General features: G+C 36.7%; 1 protein-coding gene across 1 annotated transcript in view; it reads left to right on the forward strand.

Moving 5' to 3' along the window:
- Positions 1–15,231, forward strand: part of LOC106846094 (cytochrome P450 2C19-like) — a 36,001-nt gene extending 20,770 nt beyond the window's left edge. Inside the window, exons 8-9 of the mRNA XM_014864671.3 lie at positions 4,758–4,899; positions 6,592–15,231. Coding sequence (XP_014720157.1) covers positions 4,758–4,899; positions 6,592–6,773 — 324 coding nt within the window. The 3' untranslated portion in view covers positions 6,774–15,231. The remainder of the gene's footprint in view (positions 1–4,757; positions 4,900–6,591) is intronic.
- Positions 15,232–27,343: the final 12,112 nt, after the last annotated feature.

Below are 27,343 nucleotides of genomic sequence, written 5' to 3' on the forward strand. Positions count from 1 at the left end.
GCCTCCTTTTCTCCACTAAATATACATATGTTAAATATAAGCACACAGCTGGATATGAGTTGCTATTTGGTCTGGACTTTCATGTTTATAGTCATAAGAGAGATTGGCCTGCAATTTTCTTTCTCAAAATTTTCTTGTCAGATTTCTGATATCAAGGTAAAGTTGGCCTCATAAAATGAGGTGGGAATTGTTACCTAGTTTGAGTCTATTTTATTACCGTCTCCTCCAACTCTTGTTTTTCTGGCCGCATAGTTGCTCTTTGGAATGCCTAGTAAGTTTGGGATACTACATATGAAAAATTGGAGTGTTTCAGAGAGCTTGTCTTCTCCTAGAAAGAGTTCTTCTCTCCTCCACTAGGCAGTCAGAATGATGTAATGCTTCCTACTCTCATTCAGAACTGGAAATGAAGACAGTCTAAAATTGACTGTAGGCGTCAGGTGACCTCTCTGAGATTCTCTCATCTCTGGAATTTTGAGAAAAGTTTTTGTTTTAACAACTTTGCAATACCTTCCAACACATAGTTTTTATGTTTATTCAGATTTTATACTTGCTATGCTGCAAGCTACCCCATTCCACTTGAACCCAACACATATTACTAATAAAATAAAAATAGTATAACTAAAAATTATGTTTCCATGAGGGAAAAAGAATTATAAGTTTGATAAGGTTGCAATTACTATCACCATCTTCTGAAGAAGAGTCAATTGAGGACTTTATCAAGAAGTAATGGAGCTTGCCCTGAGATCACAGATCTGATGCAAAGGTTAGGACTTCAAGTCTACTGTTCTTTTTTAACAAAAAACACTAAGGCAAAGGCTTTTATTTTCTAATATTGGGGCATGAGGGTAATATTAATAAGACTTGTTTGTCCTCCTATTGCTAACTAAGTGGGAAATGGACTAAGGAATCAGATAGAGATTGCCAGTCTCGCCCATCTACTACATCAGATTTGAGGACATGCTTGTGGGGAGCATTGCGCCTGCCGAGCACGCTCATCAATTTCTCTGCATGGCAGACCACATTGTGCCTGGTGGCTTTTGAGTCTAGACAACCCACAACCCAAGGGAATGGGCCATTCCCTTCTGCATGGAACAGCCCAGTATAGAAATATGCAACAGTGAGTGGCTGATTCTATCTACCCTCTTTCTAGTCAGATCAATAATTTCTTCTATCACAGGATGGAGCGATTAAGCTAGGTGGAGATAATGGTCTAAGACAGGAGTTGGCAAACATTTTCTGTAATGGGCCATATAGTAAATATTGGGGCAATGGGTCTCTGTCACCACTACTTAAGTCTGCCATTGTAACACAAAAGCAGTCATAGACCATACATAAATGAAATAAGATTGTGTGTTCCAATATTTATGACGGTGATACTTAAATTTCTTGTAATTTTTACCTGTCACAAAATATTATTCCTCTTTTTATTTTTTTCAATTTTAATATTCTTAGCTAGTGGGCTTTCCAAAACAGGTGACAGGCTAGATTTTCATGGGCTGTGGTTTGCTGACAACTAGTCTAAGACAACCCTGTCCAATAGAACTTTCTGCAGTGATGGAAATGTTCCATATTTGTGCTGTCCAATGCAGTAGCCACTAGCCACATATGCCTATTGAGTGCCTGTAATATGATTAATGCAACTGAGGAGTAAATTTTTAATTTTACTTACTTTTAATTAATTCAACTTAAATATAAAGAACCAAGTGTGGCATGTAGCTACTGTGTTGGCTAGCCTGGATCTAAAAGTTTTTTCCTAATGTGGGGTTAGAAATCCTTCATCCTCACTTTTGCAATACTGAAAGTCCTGAAAATACAAGTAAAATGTAAATCTGGTGCAGTTTCACTGAGTGGTAAAACCCTGACTTGAATTGAAATGAACCATACACATTTTTATTTATCCACATTTGCAAATATTTTTATTTTGCTGAAAATATATCAACGTGTCTAATTATATGGTATTACTCTATAGTCTTTTGGGAGTGTCATAAATTCTATAGTGTACACATCATAATCCTTTCTAGAATGTCAGACAATTCCAAAAATGGAAATACATTACGATCCAGCAGATTCATTTATGAGATTGTGTATTCATACCTCAAAGAAGAACAATGTTCAATTTTAATGAGTTGAAGTGGAAAAGTAGGAAGAGGGTAAAATTTTTTGCTTAGAGATAATTTTGTGATGGCTGATAAAACAGTCTTTTGGGCAAGGATGACTTCCTCTGAGTTTTAGACTGGCCATTTGTATTTCATGTGCCCAGATTATGTCTCTTTCATGTTTTTAAGTTCTTATTTCCCAGCCAGGAAAATGCATGATCAGAATCATTGTTATTTTTGCATGTAACAGTAGTTGATTCTCTTTTATTGCTGAGTTGTATTCTGTCATGTGGAATACCACAAACTGATGATCCATTCAACAGTAGTGGACATTTTAGCTGTTTCCAGCTTTTGGCTATTTTAATAAAAGTGGTATGAACATTCTCATACAGTTATTTGTATGGACACATATTTTCATTTCTATTCAGTAAATGCGTAAAGAGTGGGATTGTCACATAAGTGTTTAAATTTATACAAAACTGATGAACTGTTTTCTAATGTGGTTGTGCCATTTTGCATTCTACCAGCAATGCATGAGAGTTCCATTTGCTCAATGTATTCACCATGGTTAGTCTTTTTGAATTTTAGCTACTATTCAACTTGTGTAATGATGTCACATTTTCTTTTAACATCCATTTCCTTGATGAGTAATAATGCACAGCTACTTTTCATGTCCTTATTGGCCATCATGTATCTTCTTTTTTAAAGTGCCTGCTCAAATTATGTGCCTATTTTCTACGACATTGTTTGCTTTTTGTCATTGAATTGTTGTAGCTCTTTATATATTCTGAATGAGTCCTTTATCAGATATATGCTTTACAATATTTACTCACAGTGTGTGGCTTCTTCTTCTTTTAGTTTCTTAAGATCATCTTTCAAAGACTAGAAGTTATTAATTTTAATGTGCAATTTATCAATCATTTCTTTTATTATTTGTGCTTTGGTGGCCTATTTAAAAAATATTTGCCAGCACAAATTCCCAAACACTTACTCATATCATTTTCTAGAAGTTTTATACTTTTAACTCAACTTTAAATCAGTGATCCATTCCAAGTCAATTTTTATTTATAGTGTGAGGTAATGGTAATGCATCATTTCAATTTTTAATGAATATCCAATAGTTCCATCAACATTTGTTGAAAACATATCTACTTTTGTATCTTCAAGAAACATTTTTACACATTAATTATGTAAAAGCATGTAAGGGGAAACTTCTAAAATCAAAATGATAGACTTTTTTCTCTGATAAATTCAGAGGATGGAATTTCCCCCAACTTTATATTTAAAAAAATTTAAATCTAAATAACATTATGTATATATTTATACATGTATTATATATGAAGGTATATATATATAACTACATTTATATCTAAATATCTACCTACTACATTTAACACCTCAATACTTCAGTATGTGTCTTCTAAAAACAAGGGCTTTCTCCTAAATAGCAATATGATTCACATTCAAAGAATTATCATTGATATAATATTATCTAATATATAGCCTATGTTTAAATTTTCGTAGTTTTTAAAAAATATCCTCTATAGATTCTTCTTTTGTAGTCTAGTTTTCAATCAAGAAAGAAGTATATAATTTTATTTTCTTATCCCTTTATTTCCTGTAATCAAGAATGGTTCTCTTTCCTCTGTTTGTTACTTCCCTTTCATGACAATGACATTTTTGAAGAGTCTAGGCCAGTTGTCATATAAAATGTTCATCAGTCTAGTTCTGTGTGATTGTCTTCTAAAGATTATATTCCAGTTACAATTTTGGCAAGAAAACTACATAGTTGGTGTGTATGTACCGTTGAATTCTATTAAGGATGCAGGGGCTATAATGTCACTTATCTCATTATTGTTGACGCCATGTTCATCACTTAATAGAATGGCGTCTGCCAGATCGCTCCATTGCAGAGGTTCTGTTTTCATGTATAACTAATAAAAATCTACCACATTTTATTTTAAGACTTTGAATATCCAGCTTCCCAAGTCATTCACCTAATAGTTTTAGCATTAATTGAAAACCTTCATTTTTGAAAAATGATAATTTTTCTAATTTATTATCTCATCTATCTTTTCTTTTCTTCTTCTTTTTTTTTTTGCTGAGATTCATCTGTAAAGAAGAGCTCCTCCACATTTTTAAATGAAGAAAAACAAATTTCATGTCAATAGCTGTTACTGTGCTTGTTGTTATTATCCCAGAAGAGATAATTTCTAATTAGATCAGACTTCTATTTTAAATCTATCTATAAACAGATAGTCTGGACATTTTGAGAGCCCAAAGAGACATCCACTTTAAGCCATATTTCACATATAAGATGTGTGAAAATTGAAATAATGAAATAGGCTGGCAGGTGGGGACATACTCTGGTGTCCAAATGTCATGATAAGGAAGAGAGATAGGGTTCAGAAGGCTTGACAATCAAATCCCTGAGTACTTAGGACTTCAAATGTAATTGGAAGCTACTTTAGCAGGGTCACTGCCACTGACCTTAAAATTATACCTGTTTATTACTTGTTATGTCTGCCTGGAAATGTCATTGCTCTTTTTTGGACCCGATTCTCCTCATCTATAGATCATAAGAGTGTACTAAGTAATTTCCAACATTTCTTCCAGCTCCGTGACTTCTTTATAACTCAGTTTTTCATCTGTTCATTCCAGGGCACAACCATATTAACATCCCTGACTTCTGTGCTGCATGATGATAAAGAATTCCCCAACCCTGAGGTGTTTGACCCTGGCCACTTCCTGGACAAGAGTGGCAACTTTAAGAAGAGTGACTACTTCATGGCTTTCTCAGCAGGTAATAAAATTTTATTTCCTTCGGTACATCAAGGGACAGATTACCTTCACAGAACCTGTTAAACTTGCAGTGTCTACTCTTGGGTTCATGGAAGTTCTGTTTGTACATGATCAGGAACTCCACTCTTATGTCCATGCACTTTCCCACCTCATGATATTTCTCATTATTAGCCCACATTTGTGGGATTTAAAGAGCTGACCTAGTTCTTCCAAGGTAAGAAAGCTAGAGAATGATTTGATTGAGTTCTGCCTCAAGATACATCACTGTAACATCCAGAACTCTTTCTAGAAGCTTAACCTCATCTAGACTGTCCTCATCTGCCCTAAGGAGAGTATCTATTTCCATAACTTTGAGTATCTTCTATGTGGTGCCTCTCTCCCCTAGGTTGAGATCTGGGGATACAACTATCCACGAGCACAGAATGGGCACCCAAAGAGCTCACACCAGAGTTAGTGAAACAGATGAACAAACAGATAATTATAATCCAGTATGACTAGGGTTGTGAGAGAGGGAAGGACAAGCTGTTTGTCAGGGAAGGGTGGGGAGAGGAAGAAGCTGCCTCCTTCCTGTTCTCTTATACCACATACAAAGTGAGGCATAAAATGCAGTAAGTGACATTCTACGAGAATAAAGGAAATTTGATTTGCCCCATTAAAAGGCACAGAAAAAGGAAAGAAGAGAGGCAGGACATTTTAACAGAGGTAATGGACCATAGACATAGGATATTTGCTGTAGTTCAAGGATGTCAGAGCCTCCTGCCAGTAACTGCGGGTCAAGGAAACCTTGGGAATATGACAAACTACCTTTTAATGATTCCCTGGCACCTTGACCTTCCTACAATCAAGGTCTCCCTTTTGGATATTGGGGCCTCTGCACCTGAACTGTGTGCTGAGTTTCTGGTCATGGTACTGCCCACATTCATTCTTTGACTTTTGATGCCTGCTTTTGGATCTAGCATTGTGCATACTTAGATGACAAGGACTGAGTCCTCCTTTCAAGAACTCATATTTTCAAGGATAGAAAAATAGAGAATTATGATTTAAGGTGATCTATGTTTCATTGGAACCATGAATATGATGCTTAGAAACCCCAGAGAGAGTGAGAATCTACTGTCTAAAGGGATCACAAAGATTGTAAGTAAGAATTGACATTTGACCTAGTTTCTAAAAGAAGTGTAATTAAAGCACATCTTAGCCAAGGGGAACAATATCAGATAAGCCTTTAAACTGTATGATATATTGAAGATTAATGAAGCGCAGGTATAGCTAGAACTGAGAATAAAAATTGTGAGGAATGCAAGGAAGATCATAGAACATCAGACTTAGAACAAGGAACACAAGAAACATGGGTGCGTTACTAGGAAAAGATTGATGGAAACCCAAAATGCCAAAATAGCAGTTATAAAGTGGAATACTTAGTGAAACACTTGACATAGAGCTGATACTCAGAAAAGACTTTTTGCATGAAGGCTACCTGCTAAGAGAAGATGTTAGGGTGGATAACATGTGAGTCCATCTTTTGTCCGTCTGTATATCTAACAATCATTCCAGCATTCCTGCCTTCCGTCCATCCATCATGCATCCATCCAAACAATCATTCCTCAAAGAAATACTGTGTATTCTTTATTCTTTTTGTGCCAATCAGTAACATACTGTCCAAGGAGTGTCTGTGTTCTGTGTTTTTTATTTTCAGGAAAACGAATGTGTGCAGGAGAGGGGCTGGCCCGCATGGAGCTGTTTTTATTCCTGACCACCATTTTACAGAAATTTACCCTGAAATCTGTGGTTGATCCAAAGGACATCGACACCACTCCGGTTGCCAATGGATTTACTTCTGTGCCACCTTCTTATCAGCTCCATTTCATTCCTCTCTGAAGATGGGCAGACCATCTGGTTGATGATATGCTGCCATCTGCAACTCCCCCTCCTTTGTGTTCATCTCCTTCCTGCCTCATCCTTTTCCCAGGAATGCTTTCTCTTTCCTCTCCTCTTTCCATTACCCCATTCCCTCAATATTCAGTGAAGATCCAGCCTCCATTAAGTAGAGTTTCCTGATTTCACGGCATAGTACATGCCTCCTATTCTTCATACTGTGTAACACTTGTATTGGCCACTGCATACATTAATACTAGATTATCCATATTAAACAGCAAAATAATTTTAGCCAGCTTTATGGAAATTTATTTGACATAGAACATTGTGTAATTTTAGGTGTACAACATGATGATTTGATATATGTATATATTGCAAACAGTTTACCACAATAAGATTGGTTAACATATCTATCACCTCACATAGTTACCTTTTTTTTGTGATGAGAATGTCTAAGATCTACTATCAGCAACTTTCAAGTATACGATACAGTATTGTTAACTATAGTTACTCTGCTATACATTAGATCCCCAGAATTTGTGCATCTCACAACTTGAAGTCTGTACCCTTTGACCAACATCTCTTCATTTCCCCCACCTCTAATCCCTGGCAGAGGATTTGTCTTTCTTGGTCTGACTTATTTAACTCAGCGTAATGCCCTCAGGGTTCATCCATGTGGTTGCAAATGGCAGAATTTCCTTCTCTTTTACGGCTGAATAATATCCTATTGTATAGATATGTACGACATTTTCTTTATCTGTTCTTAGCAACCTCAGCATACCATTGTTTTTCTTTCCTTAAGTCAAAAACTTTCACCTTTTTACTTAAAGGAAGCACTTTACAGCTACTTTTTGGCATATATGAATTGCCAGCATCACTACTCTTGTGCTTTGAGGCCATTATTCATCAAAACAAGGGTTACTTGAACACAAGCACTGCAATACCACAACAGTCAATCTGATAACCAAGACAGCTCTTAATCGAATAATCGGCGGGCCGTGTATACAGAGTGGTTACACTGGAAAAAGGGATGATTTACATGCCAGGTGAGATGGAGTGAGATGGCACAAGACTTCATCAAGCTACTCAGAACAGTGCACAATTTAAAAGTTATGAATTATTTCTGGAATTTGCCATTTAATATTATTGGACTGCAATTTTCACAGGTATCTGAAACTACATAAAGTCAAATCATGGATAAGGAGAGGACTACTGATTTGTTTTATTGCTATTAAGTTGTGTAACCTCCTTATATATTTTGGATATTAACCTCTTATCACATTTATGGTTTGCAAATATTTTCTCCCCTTTCATAGGCTTCCTTTTCATTTTGTGAATCATTTGTTTGCTGTGCAGAATCTTTTCAATTTGATTAAGCACTTTGGGAAGAATCATCAAGTCATTATTGCCAGTTGGCCTGTGAGGTGGACCTAGGCAATTTGAGGCTCCTTTCTCCATCCCCTGTCCTTGAAATGTGTCCTTTGCTTGCTGCCCAAGGACACAGCCTTGAGATAATAATGTGGTATCGAGACCATCTGGACTAGGTACATGACTGAACCCAGTCAAGGCCTTTCTATATAAACGTTTAAGATTTAGAGAACAGGTGCAGAAAATTACTCATCTTGTGGCCATCCTAGACAAGCCTCATAACTAAGTTCCCTTGCTTATTAAACCTGCCACCCAGAATCACAAACTGTTTGCCTTTTTCTTCAGTCTCTCCTTGCCCTCCATATGCAGAGTCCAGTTTCAGATTACATCCAGGAAGCTTCCAGGCAGGTTGTGTACCAGTAAGTCCCATTTGTTTATTTTTGCTTTTGTTGCTGGTGCTTTTTGTGTCATATCCAAAAAGTCATTGCCAAGACCAATATCAGGGAGTTTTCTCTCTATGTTTTCTTCTAGGAGTTTCATGGTTTCAGGTCCTACATTTAAGTCTTTAGTCCACTTTTAATTAATTTTTGTGAGTGGTATAAAACAGAGGTCTTTCATTGTGGTGTCCTTATCTGTCTTTGGTACCAGGGTAATCTTACCCTTGTAAAATGAATTTGGGAGTGATTCTTACTTTTCAATTTTTTGAAAGATTTTGAGAAGGAGTGACATCAATTATGTCTTCAAAGTTTTGGTAGAATTCACCAGTGAAACCATCTGGACCTGTGCTTTTTGTTGTTGTTGTTGGGCGGTTTTGACTGTTGCTTCAATCTCCTTAGTCATTATTGCTCTGTTTAGAATTTCTATTTCTTCATGATTCAGTCTTGGTATGTTGTGTATTTCTAAGAATTTATCCATTTCTTCTAGGTTACCCAATTTGTTGGTGTGTATCATAGTAGTCTTTTATGATCCTTTGTATTTCTGTAGTATCATTATTATTTCTCTCTTTATTCCTTTATGCTTGAATTCTATCCCTTTTTTTCATGGTTAGTCTATCTAAAAGTTTATCAGCTTTGTTTATCTTTTCCAAAACTAACTCTTAGTTTCATTGATTTTTTTCCATTGTTTTTCTGGTCTTCATTTTTTATGCCCAAATCTTTATTATTTTCTTCCTTCTGCTAACTGTGGGCTTAGTTTATTCTATTTTTTCCTGAGGTTCTTGTAGTATAAAATTAGCTTATTTATTTGAGATCTTTCTTTTTTCTTAATGTAGACATTTATTGTTTAAACTTCTCTGTTAGGAGTGCTTCTGCTGCATCCCATAAGTTTTGCTATATTGTGTTTTCGTTTTCACTTTTCTTGAGGTATTTTATGACTTCCCTTTTGATTTCTTCCTTGACCCATTAGTTGTTCAGGAATGTGTTGTTTAATTTTCACAATTAGAGAATTTTCCTGTTTTCCTCTGGTTATTGATTTCTAATTTCACAACATTGTGGTCACATTTGATATGTTTTCAACAATTTAATTCCTTTCTCTTATCTTTTGTGTATGTACTATAGGCTTTCTTTGGAGTTACCATGAAGCTTACATAAACATCTCTTAGTTATAACAGTCCATTTTAAGCTGATAAGAACTTATTTTCAATGGCACACAAAAGTTCTGTGCTTTTACTTCTTTTCTCCTCACACTGTTTGCTACTGATGTCACACTATGCATCTTTTTATATCGTACTTTCATTTGTAAATTATTGTAGCTAGAGTTATTTTTAATACTATTGTCTTTAAAATTTTATATCAGAGATAAAAGTGATTTACACACCACCAACAGTATGAGGGTATTTTTAATTTAATTATATATTTACCTTTACCAGTGAGAGCCATACTTTTATATGTTTTCATGTTGTTACATAGCATGTTTTCATTTCAACTTGAAGAGTTCCCTTTAGCATTTCATGTAAGGCAGATGTAGAGTTAATGAACTCCCTTAGCTTTGTTTCTCTTGGAACATCTTTATCTCTCCTTAATTCTACAGGATAGTTTTGCTGGGAATAGTCTTGTTGCTTGGCAAGTTTTTCTCTCTGCATGTTGAATATATTTTCCCACTCAATCCTGGCCTGCAACATTTCTGCAGGGAAACACATTGATGTCATGATGGGTGTTCCTTGCATGTCATGTGTTGTTTTTCTCTTGCTTCTTTTAAAATCCTTTCTCTAGTTCTGACTTGTAACATTTGACTATAATGTGTCTTGGGGAAATAGTCTTCCTGGAGTGCTTTGAGCTTCCATATCTGGATGTCCATATCTATCCCATGAATTGGAAAGATTTAAGGCATTATTTCTTTAAATAAACTTTTTGCCCATTTCTCTCTCTCTTCTCTCTCTGGGACTCCCATAATGAGTATATTAGTTGTTTTAATGGTGTCCTGTAATTTGTATAGCCTTTTTTTCACTCTTTTTCATTCAATTTTCTTTTTCTCCTCTTACTGGCTAAGTTCAAATAACTTGTCTTCACGTTCACTGATTCTTTCTTCTGCATGACTGAGTCTCCTGTTGAAGGTCTATATTGAATTTTTCAATTCCAGTCTTTACAGTCTGGTTTCAGCAGGTAAATATCTTCTCTTGTTGGTTCTTCATACTTATGGAATTATCTCTGGAATCACAGTTGTATGGGTCAGATCTGGATATGAGCCTGTTTCTGGGTATGCAGTGGATTCTGTAGTTGATGAGCTTATTACCAGGGGCTCAGGCAGGCATTGATTCCGTCTAGTCCCTAGGTGGATTGAACCACATCCAGGACCTTGTTCAGTTTGGTGGTGATGTAACAAGGGTCTGCTTTAGGGTCCACAGTCTGATCTTCTGACAGTAGGTTTCTTACTGGGTGCATAGCTAGGTGTGTGTCCTGCCAAGTCATCAGGAGAGGTTCTACCATGTCCCTGGGTGGGTCATTAGGTTGTTCCCTGGGTGGGAAGGACTGGCCTAGACTGTAGCAGTAAGAGGCTAAAATTGAGTCTCAGGGCTGTTTTAGGATCTACAGACAAGAATAAAATATGTAGATGTGTTTCTGGAGGCATGGATGGGCATGTCTCCCTCCAGGTCCCTGGGAAGGTTGGACTGCTCCTTCACCATGGCTGGAGCTTGGAAAACTTACTATAGGGCCCTTCCAGGATCTCTAGGGGGAAGAAATGGAAGTATCTCCTGCTGAGTCCCTGGGAAGACTGCACTACTCTCTTACTATAGCTGGGGGACTGGCGTAGATTATAGGGCCATTTTAGCATCTTTGTGAGCACAGACATGCATTCTTCTGCTGGATCCCAATGCTTGCAGGAGTAGGCTGAGAGGGGCTAGAGCTCATTTGCAGAGCACTTTCATAACCTACAGTCAGACTGAGTTTGATAGTCTTAACTCTAGGGTCTTCCAGTTTGGCGCCAAGATGGGCAAAATTTGTCCATGGGCCACTTTAGGGCTCAGAGCCAGGACGAAGGTCTGTGTGACTATCACTTAAAGCATAGGTACACATGACTGTTGCCAGACCTTTTGGCATATGGGGATGGTGACAAAATCAAGGACAAATAAGGATTTAGTCAAGTTCTTAAGTTTTAGAGCTGTTTCTGGATCTGTAGCTGTGACCATGGTCAGGCAGTCAGGAACTGCCTTCTCAAAATGGGTCTCCTCAGTCTTGGATTCCACCAGGGTTTCACAATCTCCTAGCTGGATCACAAACTTCACACAAAGGCACTTTTTTTCTGTGAATGGCTGCCAAATTATTCTTGCTGAGAGGAGATATGACCAGAGGACCTCTTATCCCATCATCTTACTGATATTGCTCTTCACAATTTCATTAATATATGCCAATCCACAGTCATTTCTCCTCTGCACGTTCTAAAGAAAAAGTGTTATAATTTTCTGGTTTGGCTCTCAGACTTTCTCTCTTTTGTATATAATGCAGGTTAAAAAATTAAAGGACGTAGAATCCAAAGAGGCCATGCTGATCCTAATAATGATAAGCACAGAAATAGGATAAAAGAGATGAGGGCAGAAAGGCTTTCTTGGTTGAGTGTCATGTAGAGTCACTCATGGCTTGGATGTGAAAGTGAGAGAAATTGTGTACAGGTGTTTCTCCAATCTGTACACAAATGAGATAAGTAATTGCAAAGAATGAACATTAAGTGTTAGAAATCATGGCCCTGCTTTTCTGTTACATAAAATTAACACAAAACAAAAATTCGAAATATTATTTTTTTCCTTTTTTACATTTAAAAAAATTAAATTTGTATACATTGAAGGTGTACAACATGATGTTTTGATAAAAATATACATCATCATATTTAGAGAATATATCTATGTATAGATGTTGATATGTACCTATACATATATGTATATAAGTATATATACATAAATAATATATATCATGAACACAAACACACACATACACAAGGGATTAAAAGTGGTTCTGTATGAAATTGGGCTCATATAACACATATTATTCTACAACTTGCTGTTTTTCTTCTAAAAACTATTTCTAGAAAACCTCCAAGATAATAGAAACTTTGGCAAATGATTCAACAGACAGCTGATAGAAGAGGAAATGGAAAAGGATATTAAACACGTGGAAACAGATTAAAAACACAAAAATGCAAATAAAAACCACATTGCATACCTTAAACAGTCTTGATTAGCAAATGAAAATATGCTAATTAAGTGACGGCAAAGGTCTGGTCAAGCACACAGTCTTGTACATTGATATAATGTCACATTCTCAATGAAGCCTACCTAAGTGTCTTCATTCTATAATCTCTCCTCCATCACAGTCTTCCCAATTGTTCTATTTCTTATTCCCTTACATTGGTTTTGGCACTTTGCATGTTTTATTTTACTTAAACTTTATCATAAGTCTATGAAGTAGATAGTATTTTTATTAATCTTGGTTATTGCCTTAACAAATTACCACAAACTTATTGGCTTAAGATGATGAAAATTTATCATCTTACATTTCTGGAGTTCAAAAGTCAAATATCACTTTCACTGGACTAAAACCAAGTTGTCAGTAAAGCTAGTTCCTTCTGGAAGCTCTAGGAGAGAATCCATCCCTTTTTCAGCTTGTAGGCCAGTATTCCTTGGCTGATGACTCCTTCTGTGCATCACTCCTTCCTCTTGTTTCAGTTATCACATCTCTGACTATTGATTCTTATCCTCTTATGTCTCTCTTATAAGGGCCATTGTGATTACATTGAGCCCACTTGGATAACACAGGATGATCTGCCCATGTCATGATCCTTAATGTAACCACATCTGCAGTGTCTATTTCATTATGTAGAGTAACATGTTCAGAAGTTCCAAGGATTAGGATGTAGACATCTTTGTCAGGGGGAGTGAGGTTTTGATTCGTCCCACCACACTATTATTATTCTCATTTTACCACCAAACTACTGAGGAGATGCTCTGTTACCTATCCTGTTTCTTGTTCCAGGTCACAAAGATTTAAGTGGCAGACTCAGGAGATGAACCAGGTCAGTCTTACTAGAATGTAGAGGTTGCTAGCCATTTTGCTATTAACTTTTATGGTCTTTATTATTATTTATTTTCCTCTACTACAATACATATTCCATGGTCTTCTCTAGTAGCCAGGCACAGGTTTAGTCCCTGGTGGAAGTTAGCTAAATGATCTCTGTGGTGTGGGATAGACCAACTGACCCTAGTGTCTGCAGGGGCCACTATGTAAAAACTTCATCCTGCCAAGGATCTGTGCTTGTGGCAATCCTGTGAAAAGGCTGAAAAGTTTCATGGCAGAATCCACTGATGAGACACCATGTCTTACTGTCCCTAGATATTAGTGCAACATAGTGGAAGGATCACTGATAGTTCAGGTGTTCTTAGCTGTTGCTTTCAGGCAACCAAACAAAGACTTTATCTACAGAGAGACAAGGGACTTTCCAGTAGCAATTCAGCACGAGTTATAGCAAAATATAGCACTCTCAACAAGTTCCAACCTGCTGTAAGAAGATACAAGTGCTGGAGTGCCTGATACCTTGGGTATGCCCACTCCTGTGCTAAGGAACATTATGTGCACTGTAGTAAACATCATTGAAAAATTCTTAGCATTCAGAGCAAGAACAGTTGATGTCTCCTATGGGTAGAGGGATTCATATGGTTAAGGCCAGGGTAAGGGCTAGGATTGGTGCGATGATGAATATGGATGTTGATGATATTAGTGGTTGTAGTGGTCCTTTGATAAATAGTTTGAGAGCATCGGCAATGGGTTGTAGTAGGCCATAGGGGCCTACGATGTTGGGTCCTTTGCGAAGTTGTATGTAGCCTAAGACTTTTCGTTCAACTAGTGTGAGGAATGCTATGTCGAGCAGGATTGGGACAATTAGAAGGAGAACGTTAATTATGAACATGTTGTTAGGGAGAGGAGTTGAACCTCTGGGTGTAAAGGTTTAAGTTTTACGCAATTTCCGGGCTCTGCCACCCTAACGAGCCCTGTTCTAGGGCGGTGGGGTTAATAAATTAGTTAGATTTAGATTATGTCATCTATTAGTTTGAGGGCGCTTCTTATAAAGTGGGCCCTACTTTTCTTGTCCTTTCGTACTGGGAAAAGTGTAGAATAGATAGAAACCGACCTGGATTACTCCGGTCTGAACTCAGATCACGTAAGACTTTAATCGTTGAACAAACGAACCCTTAATAGCGGTTGCACCATTAGGATGTCTTGATCCAACATCGAGGTCGTAAACCCTAATTGTCGATATGGACTCTGGAATAGGATTGCGCTGTTATCCCTAGGGTAACTTGTTCCGTTGATCAAAGGTTTGGATCAATAAGTGATTATGTATTTTGACTGGTTAGTCTAGATTTAAATCACTCGGAGGTTGTTTTGTTCTCCGAGGTCACCCCAACCGAAATTGCTGATTCAATCAAAAGTTTTGTTGTCCCTGAGGGTTAGGTTTGTATGTTGTTTTTTGTGAATCAGTTAATTAAAGCTCCATAGGGTCTTCTCGTCTTATTTGATTATTCCCGCCTCTTCACGGGAAGGTCAATTTCACTGATTGGAAGTAAGAGACAGTAAAACCCTCGTGTGGCCATTCATACAAGTCCCTATTTAGAGAACAAGTGATTATGCTACCTTTGCACGGTTAGGATACCGCGGCCGTTTAAACAGATGTCACTGGGCAGGCAGTGCCTCTAATACTGGAAATGCTAGTCTTACTGTCCCTAGATATTAGTGCAACATAGTGGAAGGAGCACTGATAGTTCAGGTGTTCTTAGCTGTTGCTTTCAGGCAACCAAACAAAGACTTTATCTACAGAGAGACAAGGGACTTTCCAGTAGCAATTCAGCACGAGTTATAGCAAAATATAGCACTCTCAACAAGTTCCAACCTGCTGTAAGAAGATACAAGTGCTGGAGTGCCTGATACCTTGGGTATGCCCACTCCTGTGCTAAGGAACATTATGTGCACTGTAGTAAACATCATTGAAAAATTCTTAGCATTCAGAGCAAGAACAGTTGATGTCTCCTTTTGCAAGAAAGATCTAGGCTGTGAAAGATGAAACCAATTCCGTCAAAACACAGGTAGAAGCTAAGATGCAATTTAAACTATTATGGGCAACTGAACAAAGGCTCAGGGTCTCCACAGTGAGCTCTGGAGCCTGAATGAAGAGTGAATTCAATTTTCTGAAGGTGACAGGCTCAACTCAAACTCCTGGCATCTTTCTTTTGGTAAAAAGAACACAGGTAATAACACGGAATCAGGAGATGGAGAGACTGTTAATGACCTGCAGGTAGCATCCAAGAGAACACAGAGTTCTAGCTCTCTGCTAGAGGAGAAAAGGAGTTTACACACATGGAAGTGGGTAAGAGGAATAGCTTGACTGTCAGCATCACTACTTCCTCAAGGTGCACAGATTAGGGCTAAATGAGATGGCCCATGATTTCTCCCACAGGGAAAGGTAGAGAGGGTGAGGGAATGCCCAACTTCCACAGTTGTGGAAGATGCTGAGAAAGAGACTCATTTTTCTCTTGCATCACCCAGACTATTAAATTTGGATCTCTATAACTAGGAGGGTGGACCAGATAGGGCATATGAGATCCCAAGAAAGCATTAAGAGGATGTAGTTCCTGTTGATTGCATTCTGAACTCCAACAAGAAGCTTGTCCAAGAGCTTGGGGAAACCTCCCTGACAGATCCTCCCAACTGGCCCAAAGGCCCATCTAGTATGATGCATACCAAAAGCACACCTTCCCCACTCTGTGGTTTGCTCCCTGTTCATGTTCTCCAGGCTGGCAGTGAGACTGAGATTTTGTAGAAGGCTTAATAGCATGTACAGAAATCAGGCCAGTGTCTGTGGGCAAAGGAGAAATCATAAACTTGACTTCTTTTGCCATCTTCAGGGAAACAAAAGAATTACTAACAACAGCCAGCCTGGTGCATTGTAGTGTTGAGAGAAGAAATATAAGCTTAAGAATTTTGACATAAGAAGCAGCAACAAGCATGGAGTGGCTGTATCTAAACCAGGTCTGAGAAAGCCTCAGAATCTTAGCAGGACTGACAAGAGATGTTTCTACCCAGAAGGCAGTTTGTACAAATTAGAGGAGATAAATGATACTTTAGATGCAAAAACAGCAATGCAAAACTCCAAAACACGTGAAAAATCAAAGAAACACCATATCAAAAAAAATAACAATAATCTTCCACTAACCAAACTCAAAGAAATGGAGATCTATGATTTACCCAATAAAGAATTCCAAATAGCTGTTTTAAGGAAATGCAGTGAGCTACAATAAAACACAGAAAATCAATTCAACAGCACCAGGAAAGCAATACAGGATCAAAATGAGAAATTAAACAAAAAGATAGAAGTCTTTTTTGAAAGGCAAAGAGAAATTTTGGGGCTGAAAAATTCAATGAGTGAAATGAAAAGTTCAATAGAGAACATCAATAGCAGAATAGACAAACAGCAAAAAAATATCGCTATAAAGGATAGGAACATTGAAATAATCCCATCACAGGAAAAAAATAGAAAAAAGAATGAATAAACCATACATGATCTATGGGACACCATAAAAAAAAATTATGTCATTAGAATGCCAGAAAGAAAAGAGAGGAAGAAGGATGTAGAAAGTTTATTTAAGGAAATAGTGGTCAAAAGCTTTCCATAACTGGGCAGAGATTTGGACATCCAAGATCATGAAGATAACAAATCACCCCATTTTTCAATCCAAACTATCTTCTCCAAGACACAATATAATAAAACTATCACAAATCAAAGCAAAGAGAAAATCGTAAAGGCAGCAAGGGAACAAAGTATTGTAACCTACCAAAAAAAAAAAACCAATTAGGTTATCAGCAAATTTCTCAGCAGGAACTTTACATGCCAGGAGAGAATGAGATGATACTTTCATACTGCTGAGAGAGAAAAATTGCCACAAGAATACTCTATCCAACAAAGTATTTTTCAGAAATAAAGGAGAAATAAAGGTGTTCCCAGACAAACAAAAGCTGAGGGAATCATCAACACTAGATCTGCCTTACAAGAAAGACTGAAAGGAGTTCTTCAAGCTGAAAGGAAATGATGCTAACAATTAACATGAAAACATATGAAAATATATAACACACTAATAAATACAAATATATAATCAAATTTGGAAAAATCTAATACTGTAATATGGTAGTGTGTTAACCACTTAACTATAATATAAAGGCTAAAGGGCAAGATATCCAAATAACTATAGCTTCTGTAATTTGTTAATGACTATACAATATAAAAAGAGGCAAATAGTGACATTAAAGTAAAGTTGTTATGTTATCAGCATAAAAAGACTGTTACATCTATAAGAGGTTTTATGTAAGTTTCATGGTAACCACAAAGCTAAAACCTATAGTAGATTTATAAGAGATAAACACAAGAGAATCAGAGCATATCACCATGGAAAATAACCATTTCAGAAAGGAAGGCAGAAAGAGAGTCAAAAAGGAAAAAGAAATACTACAAAACAACCAGAAAGCAATTAAGATGGCATTAGTAAGTCCCTACATATCTATAATTACTCTAAAGGTAAATGGGTCAAATTTGCCAATAAAAAGACACAGAGTGTCTGGACGGATTAGGGGGAAAAAAGACCCTAGGATACACCACTCATAGGAGACTCACTTCAGTTTTAAGTACACACAGGGTCAAAGTGAAGGTATGGAAAAAGATTTTCCCTGCAAGTATAAGTCAAAAGAGAGCAAGGGTAGTTACACTTCATTCAGACAGAATAGACATTAATCCTAAAATGGTAACAGGAGACAAAGAAGGTCATTATAGAATGATAAAGGGGTAAATTCATCAAGAAAATATAACATCATCACAAGAAAAAATTTATAACTATGGGTGGTGATGGATTTTAACTAGACTTGGTGTAGTGACATTTTGCAATGTATGCAAATATCAAATCATTATGTTGAACAACTGAAACTAATATAATGTTTTGTGCCAAATATATCTCAATAGAAAAGATACAACTAACATAAATATATACTCATGCAACATTGTAACAGCAACACATACTAAGCAAATAGTAACAGATCTGAAGGGAGAAATAAATAACAGTACAATAAAAGAAGGGGACTTCAACACTCCACTTTCAGCAATGGATAGATCATCTAGACTGAAAATTACAGGGAAACATGGGCCTTGAACAATACTTTTTTTGTTGGTGAAGAAGATTGTCCCTGAGCTAAAATCCTTGGCAATCTTCTTCTATTTTGTATGTGGTATGCCAGCACAGCAAGGCTTGATGAGTGATGTGAGGTCTGTGCCTGGGATCCAAACCTGAGAACCAATGGAACCCGAAGCAGAGCATGCAAGCTTAACCACTATGCCACTGGGCCGGCCCCTTGAACCATGCTTTAGACTAAATGGACCTAAGAGAAACATAAGACATTCCATCCAACAGCAGTAGAATATACATTTTTCTCAAGCATGCACAGAATATTTGCAGGATAGATCATATGATAGGTGACAAAATGAGTCAGTCAATTTAAGAAGATCAAAATCATAGCAAGTATCTTTTCTGAACACAATGGCATGAAACTAGAAATCATCAAGAGGAATCCTGAAAAATCTACAAACAGTTGGAAATTAAGCATCATACTTCCAAACAGCCAATGAGGCAAAGAAGAAATCAAAAAGAAAATTTAAAAAAAACCTGAAAGAAAACGAAAATGGAAATGCCACATACCAAAAGCTATGTGGTACTGCAAAAGCAATTCTAAGAAGAAAGTTTCTAGAGAAAATTCATATATTAAGAAATAATAGAGGTCTCAAACAACCTAACTTTGCACCTCAGGAACTAGAAAAAGAACAAACTCAGATCAAAGTTAGCAGAAGGAAGGAGAAAACAAAGATCAGGGTAGAAAAAAAATCAAATGGAGAAAAGAAAAACAATAGAAAAGATCGATGAAATGGATAATGATTTTTTTGGAAAGATCAACAAAATTGACAAACCTTTAGCTAGACTAAGAAAAAAAAAAGACAAAAAATAAAATCAGAAATGAAAGAGGAGATATTACAACTGACATAACATAAATACATAGGATCATAAGAGACTACTATAAACAATTATAGATAAACAATTATATGCCAACAATTTGGATAACCTAGAAGAAATGGATAAATTCCTAAAATCATACAATGTGCCAAGACCAAATCAGGAAGAGATTGAACATATGAACAGACCATAAATGGGTAAGGAGGTTAAATCAATGCAATGTATGTCCCTGAGATGAACCTATTGATTGCTGAGGCATCCATTTCAAGATCCACCTATCTAGAATAAACATATCGCCAGCTGTATGACACAGCCACTAGTAAAACAACCGAATAAGGAACTAGATCCCCCACACTCATGAATTTCTCTTTTCAGAAAACCCTGGGCAACTTAGATAATTGACCATTTGGGTGACCCTGCCTCCAGTCTCCCACAACCTGTTTTTCGCTCTTATGTTTCAAATTAGCCAATAATGAGTGACCCTTAAAAACCCCAGACACCATGCCCTTGCACTCCAATAAAGGCAGGGCCCCAGGTCCTGGCTTTCTTTCTCTCTTTCTCTGCCTGCAACATTGTTGTGTGACCCTCAAGTATGCCATGTACCTTCCAGTACCTGTGAGTAATAAGTCTTGTTCCTCAAACTTCCCTAGTGGTTTTTGCTGAAGTGCATCCTGCAATAAGAGGATGAAACAGAAGGGTTGGTCTGGCCACAACATTGGCCTGGTGGGGTAAATGTCTATGGGGCTCACTACAAGTTATATGGGCCCAGGCAAGTGCTTCAGGCATTCTTAACTGAGAGCATCTCTATCAATAAGCTGGGATCAACACAAAAATCAGTAATCAAAAACTTCCCAACAAAGAAAAGCCCATGACCAGATGACTTCAGTGGTGAATTCTGCTAAATATTTAAAGAAGAATTAATGCCAATCCTTCTCAAACTCTTCCAAAAAGTGAAGAGGAGGGAACACTCTTAAACTCATTTTATGTTTGAGATTCTTGCCCTGATACCAAAATCAGATGAGGACACTATGAAAAGAAAACTACACGTCGATATTCCTTATGAATACAGATGCAAAATTCTGAATGAAGTACGAGCAAAACAAATTCAACAGCTGATTAAAAGGATCATTCTCCATGATCGAGGGGGGTTTATCCTTGGGATGCAAGGATGGCTCAACATGTAAATTAATAAGTGTTATGCACCACATTAATAGAGTGAATGATAAAAATTATATGATCATCTCAATAGATGCAGAAAATGCATTTGACAAAATTCAACATTCTGTTATGATAAAAACTCTCAACAAATTGAGTATAGAGGAAACATACCTCAACACAATAAAGGCCATATATGACAATTCCACAGTTAACCTCATACTCAATGGTGAAAGGTTGAAAGAGTTTCCTCTAATATCAAAAACAAGACAAAGGTATCCATTCTAACAACTCTTACTGAACACATTACAAGTAATACCAGCTAGAATAATCGGGCAATATAGAGAAATGAAAGGCACCTTAATTGGAAAGGAAGAAGTAAAATTGTCTTTATTTGCAAATGATATAATCTTACTTATAGAAAATCGTAAAAGCTCAACAAAAAAATTGTTAGGTATGATTGACAAATTCAGTAAAGTTGCAGTATATAAATCCTACACACAGAAATCAGTTGAATTTCTAGACATTAACAATAAAATATATGAAAAAGAAATAAAGAAAAGAATCATTCACAATAAGATGAAAAACAATAAGATACTTAAGAATAAATTTAACCAAGGAAGTATAAAATCTATACATTGAAATGCATAATGGATTGATGAAAGTAACTGAAGAGGACACAAACAGAGGGAAAGATATCAGATGTTCATGGATCAGAATGAATGAATATTTTTAAAGCATCCATACTACTCAAAGCCATCTATAGATTCCACACCATCTCTCTCAAATTTCTAATGATATTTTCCACAGAAATAGAAAAAAGAATTCTAAAATTTGTACAGAACTACAAAAGTTCCCAAATAGCCAAAGAAAGCTTGAGAAAGGAAGAACAAATCTGGAGATATCACACTTCCTGATTTCAAACTATATTACAAATCTATAGTAATCAAAACAGTATGGTACTGGCATAAAACAGACACATAGTGCAATGAAATGAAATCAAGAGCCCAGAAATAACCCCATGTATATATACTCAATTAGTATTTGACAAGGGGGTCAAAAATACTCAATGGGGCAAGGATACTTTCCTCAATAAATAGAGTTAATAAAATTGAATATTCACATACATAAAAATGAAATTGGACTCCCATCATACATCACTTGCAAAAATTAGCTCAGAATGAATTAAAGACTTAAATGTAAGACCTGATGTTGTAAAATCCCTAGAGAAAACATAGAGAAAATACTCCTTGACATTGGTCTTGGTAACTATTTGTTAGATATGATGCTAAAGGCACAAGCAATGAAAGAAGAAATAAATAAGTGAGACTACATCAAAATAAAAAGCTTTTGCACAACAAAAGAGGGAATCAAAAAAATGAAAAGGCAGTCTATAGAATGGGAGAAAATATTTGCACAACACATATTTGATAAGGGCTTCATATCCAGAATATATAAAGAATTCATACAACTCAATAACAAAAATGAGCAGAGGGAGAGTGATGTCAGCATCGTGTCAGAATGAGCTCTTCCCTTAGTTTCTCTCCTCTAAGATATAATGAAAAAGACACTCATAAATCAACAGAAGACATACACACAACACAACAGATGTCTGAGAGATCCATGCAGCCATACATCTGAAAGTGGGGGTGCTGGAACCCCTAGGAGATGATGGAAGGAAGTAGGAAGATCTCCTCTCCCTTTCCAGAGGCAGCGAACTATACCTGGAACCTATACAGTGGCCAGTGTGCAACTCTGAGAGGAGAAGGAGGAGAAGGCAGCCCTCTGCAGGAGAGCTTTTGCTCTAGGAATTGCCTCCCACCTGCAGGAAAGATCCACACTGAGGTGGCAAAGTAACAGCAGGGTCTCCCTTACCAAGCAAAGCAGCCCAGACATGCAGCCAATGAGTACAGAGCAGGAGTATGGGCAGGAAAGAAGCCCCCCCACACACATCCCACCTAGGGCATCAGCTCAGCCAGTCAGCCCAGGCAGGGAATTCCCACCAGAGACCCTGTGCCTATGTGTATAAAGCACAGTGGCCAGACACAAAGAGCTCTATCAGCACAGCCTCCAAATCATGGACACAACTGCCAGATGTCATAGCGGGCTCAGAAAACACAGCTCCTGCCCTCACCCCAGTGCTGGCAGGTGGAATCTGCCACCAAATACTACCACTATGAGACGGTAAAGGTCCACCCCACCAAACAGCATGCAGAAACATATTAACACACCAGATAGAAAGAAATGACAAGCACCCAGAAACCAATCCTGAAGTCATAGAAATCTACAATCTAAAGGACAGCAAATTCAAATAATTATCATAAGGAAACTCAATGAGATACAAGAAAACTCAGCAAGACAGTTCCACGAACTGAGGAATAAAATTAATGAGCTGAGGGAATTCTTCACAAAAGAGATTGAAACTATAAGAAAATCAGAAACGTTGGAGACAAAGAATGCAATGAATGAGATAAAAAATATCTGGAATCCTTAAAAAACAGAACTGATATTATGGAGGGCAGAATTGGTAACTTAGAGGACATAAATATAGAAATGCTTCAGGTGGAGGAAGAGAGAGAACAAAAACTAAAAAGAAATGAAGAAGTTATCTGAGAAATATCTGACTCAATTAGGAAATGCAGTATATTCCAGGGGGAAGAGGGAGCGAGAAAGGAGCAGAGAGCTTGTTCAAAGAAATAATAGTGGAGGACTTCCCAAACCTGGGGAAGGGTCTAAAATAACACTTAAATGAAGCTAATAGAACTCCTAATTGCATAAATACAAAAAGACATTGTCCAAGGCATATATTAGTAAAACTGGCAAAAGTCAATGACAAAGAAATAATATTAAGGGCAGCAAGGCAGAAGATAATAATCTACAAAAGAACCCCTATCAGACTTTCAGTGGATTTCTCAACAGAAACCTTACTGGATAGGAGAGAGTGGAATGACATATTCAAAATACCAAAGTACAAAAACTTTCAACCAAGAATACTCTATGAAGCAAAACCATCCTTCAGATGTGATGAAGAAATAAAAAATTTCCCAGATAAACAAAAGCAGAGGAAGTTGATCACTGCAAGACTTCTCTACAAGAAATGATCAAGAAGGCCCTCATACTTGAAAAAGAAAAAAGAAATGGTTTACAAAGCCTGGAGCAAGGAGATACATAGACAAACGTAGAAAAGTGTAGCTCTCTATCAGAACAGGTTAGCAAACACTTAATTTGAGCATTAAAGATAAAGGGAAGGACATCATCAAAAATAATTATAATCATTTCGTTTTAATCACAAACTCACAATGCAAAACGGACTAAGTTGTGACAACAATGACTTAAACGGGAAAGAGGTAAGGGATGGAACCTGCTTAGACTAACGAGATATGAGGCTATCAGAAAATTGACTATCTCATCTATGAAGTCTTTTATACAAACCTCATGGTAACAACTAAACAAAAAATCAGAAGAGAGACACAAATGATACATAAAGATAAAACTGAGAAAACCATCATAGAGAATCACCAAACTGAATTGGCAGTCAGAAATGCACTGGAAAAGAAACAAGGGAAATAGAGAGAACTGGAAAACAAGCAATAAAAATGGCAGTATTAAGCCCTCATGTATCAATAATCACTCTAAATGTAAACATATTGAATTCTCCAATCAAAAGACAGAGAGTGGCTAGATGGATTAAAAAACAAGACTCAACAAGATGCTGCCGCCAGAAAACATGTCTCAACTCTAAAGACAAACACAGGCTCAGAATGAAGGGATAGAAGATGACACTCCAAGCTAATGGCAAACAAAAGAAAGCAGATGTTGCCATACCTATATCAGACAAAGTAGACTTCAAGATAAAAAAGTCAATGAGAGACAAAGACAGGCAGTATATGATAAAAGGGACACTCCACCAAGAGGACATAACATTTATAAATATATGTGCAACTAACACAGGAACACCAAAGTACATAAAACAACTATTAACAGAACTAAAAGGAAACATTAACGGTGACAGGATAACAGTAGAACACTTCAACACCCCACTTTCATCAATGGATAGATCATCCAAACAGAAAGTCAACAAGGGAATAGTGAAATTAAGTGAAAAAACAGAACAAATGGATTTAATGGATATATATATATAGAACTCTCCATCAAAAAATAGCAGAATACCCATCCTTCTCAAGTGCACATGGAACATTCTCAAAGATAGACCACATGCTCTGAAACAAGGCAAGCCACAATAAATTTAGGAAGATTGAAATCATATCAATCAACTTTTCCAAACATAATGCTATGAAACTGTAATCAACTACAAGAAAAAAGCAGGGAAAGTGACAAATAAGTGGAAACCAAACAACATACTACTGAACAACCAATGGATCAATGAAGAAATTAAAGGAGAAATCAAAAAATATCTGGAGACAAATGAAAATGAAAATACATCATACCAACTTATATGGAATACAGAAAAAGCAGTCCTAAGAGGGAAATTCATAGCAATACAGGATCACCTTAAGAAACAAGGAAAGTCTCAAATAAGTAATCTTAAACTACACCTAACAGAAGTAGAAAAAGAAGAACGAAGTCAAAAGTCAGCAGAAAGAGGAAAATAAGAAAAACCACAGCAGAAATTAATGAAATAGCCCAAAAAAAAACAGTAGAAAGAATCAACAGCTAAGAGCTTGTTACTGAGAATATAGACAAAACTGAAAAACTCCTTAGCCAGACTCACTAAGAAAAGAGAGAGAAAGCTCAAATAAACAAAATTAGAAACAAAAGAGGAGAAATTCCAAAGGATACCACAGAAATACTAAAGATATAAGAGAATACTGTGAAAAACTCTATGCCAACAAATTGGACAATCTAGAAGAAATAGATAAATTCTTAGACTCACAGAACCTCCCAAAACTGAATCAAGAGGTAATAGAGAATCTGAATAGACCAATCACAAGTAAAGAGATTGAAACACTAATCAAAAAACAAAAGCCCAGGACCAGATGGCTTCTCTGGAGAATTCTACCAAACATTCAAAGAAGATTTAACACCTATTCTTCTCAAACCATTCCAAAAATATTGAAGACAGAACACTTCCTAACTCATTTTACCAGGCCAACATCACCCTGTTCCAAAGCCAGATAGGGCAACATAAAGAAGGAAAATTATAGGGCAATATTGGTGGTGAACATAGATGCAAAAATCCTCAACAAAATATTGACAAACTGAATACAGCCATGCATTAAAAGGATCATGAAACACGATCAAGTGGGGTTTATGCCATGGACTCAGGTTCAACATCCACAAATCAATGAATGTGACACCACATTAACAAAGTGAGGAATAAAAACAACATAACAATCTCAATAGATGAGATGACCTATTGCAGAAAAAGCATTTGACAAGATTCAACATCAATCTATGATAAAAACTCTCAATAAAATGGGATAGAAGAAAACTACCTCAACATAGTAAAGGACATATATGACAAACCCATAACCAACATCATAATCAATGGGGAAAAACTCAAAGCAATCCCTCTGAGAGCAGGAACAAGGCAAGGGTGCCCACTCTCACCACTCTTGTTTAACATAGTACTGGAGGGTTTGGCCAGAGCAATTAGGCAAGAAAAAGAAATAAAAGTTATCCAAATTGACAAGAAAGAAGTGAAACTCTCACTGTTTGCAGATGGTATGATCCTAAATATAGAAAACCCTAAAGAATCCATTGGAAAACTGCTTGAAGTAATCAACAACTACAGAAAAGTGGCAGGGTACAAAATCAACTTACAAAAATAAGTCACATTTACATACTCTCATAACAAACTAACAGAAAGAATATTCAAGAATACACTCCCATTTACGATTGCAACAAAAAATCTAGAAATAAATTTAACCAAGGAGGTGAAAGACCTATCCAATGAAAACTATCACCCATTATTGAAAGAAATAGATGATGACATAAAGAAATGGAAAGATATTCCATGAAGATGGATTGGTAGAATAAACACAGTTAAAATATCCAAATTCCCTAAAGCAATCTACAGATTCAGTGCAATCCTAGTCAGAATCCCAGTGACATTCTTCACAGAAACAGAACAAAGAATTCTAAAATTTGTATGAGGCAACAGAAGAACCTGAATAGCCAAAGCAGTCCTAAGAAAAAAAAGAACAAAGCTGGAGGCATCACAATCCCTGGCTTCAAAATATACTACAAAGCTATTGTAGTCAAAACAACATGGTACTGGTACAAAAACAGACACAGGTCAATGGAACAGAACTGAAAGCCCAGAAATAAAACTATACATCTACAAATAGCTGATCTTCGACAAAGGAGCAAGGAACATAAAATGGAGAAAGGAAAGTCTATCCCATAAAAGATGTTGGGAAAACTAGACAGCCACATGCAAAGGAATGAAAGTAGACAATTTGTTTTGCCATACACAAAAGTTAACCCAAAATGGGTTAAAGACAAGATGTGAAACCATAAAACTCCTAGAAGAAAATATAGGCTGTACACTCTGACATCA

This window comes from Equus asinus, chromosome 2, assembly GCF_041296235.1.
Source record: "Equus asinus isolate D_3611 breed Donkey chromosome 2, EquAss-T2T_v2, whole genome shotgun sequence".
NCBI lineage: Eukaryota > Metazoa > Chordata > Mammalia > Perissodactyla > Equidae > Equus > Equus asinus.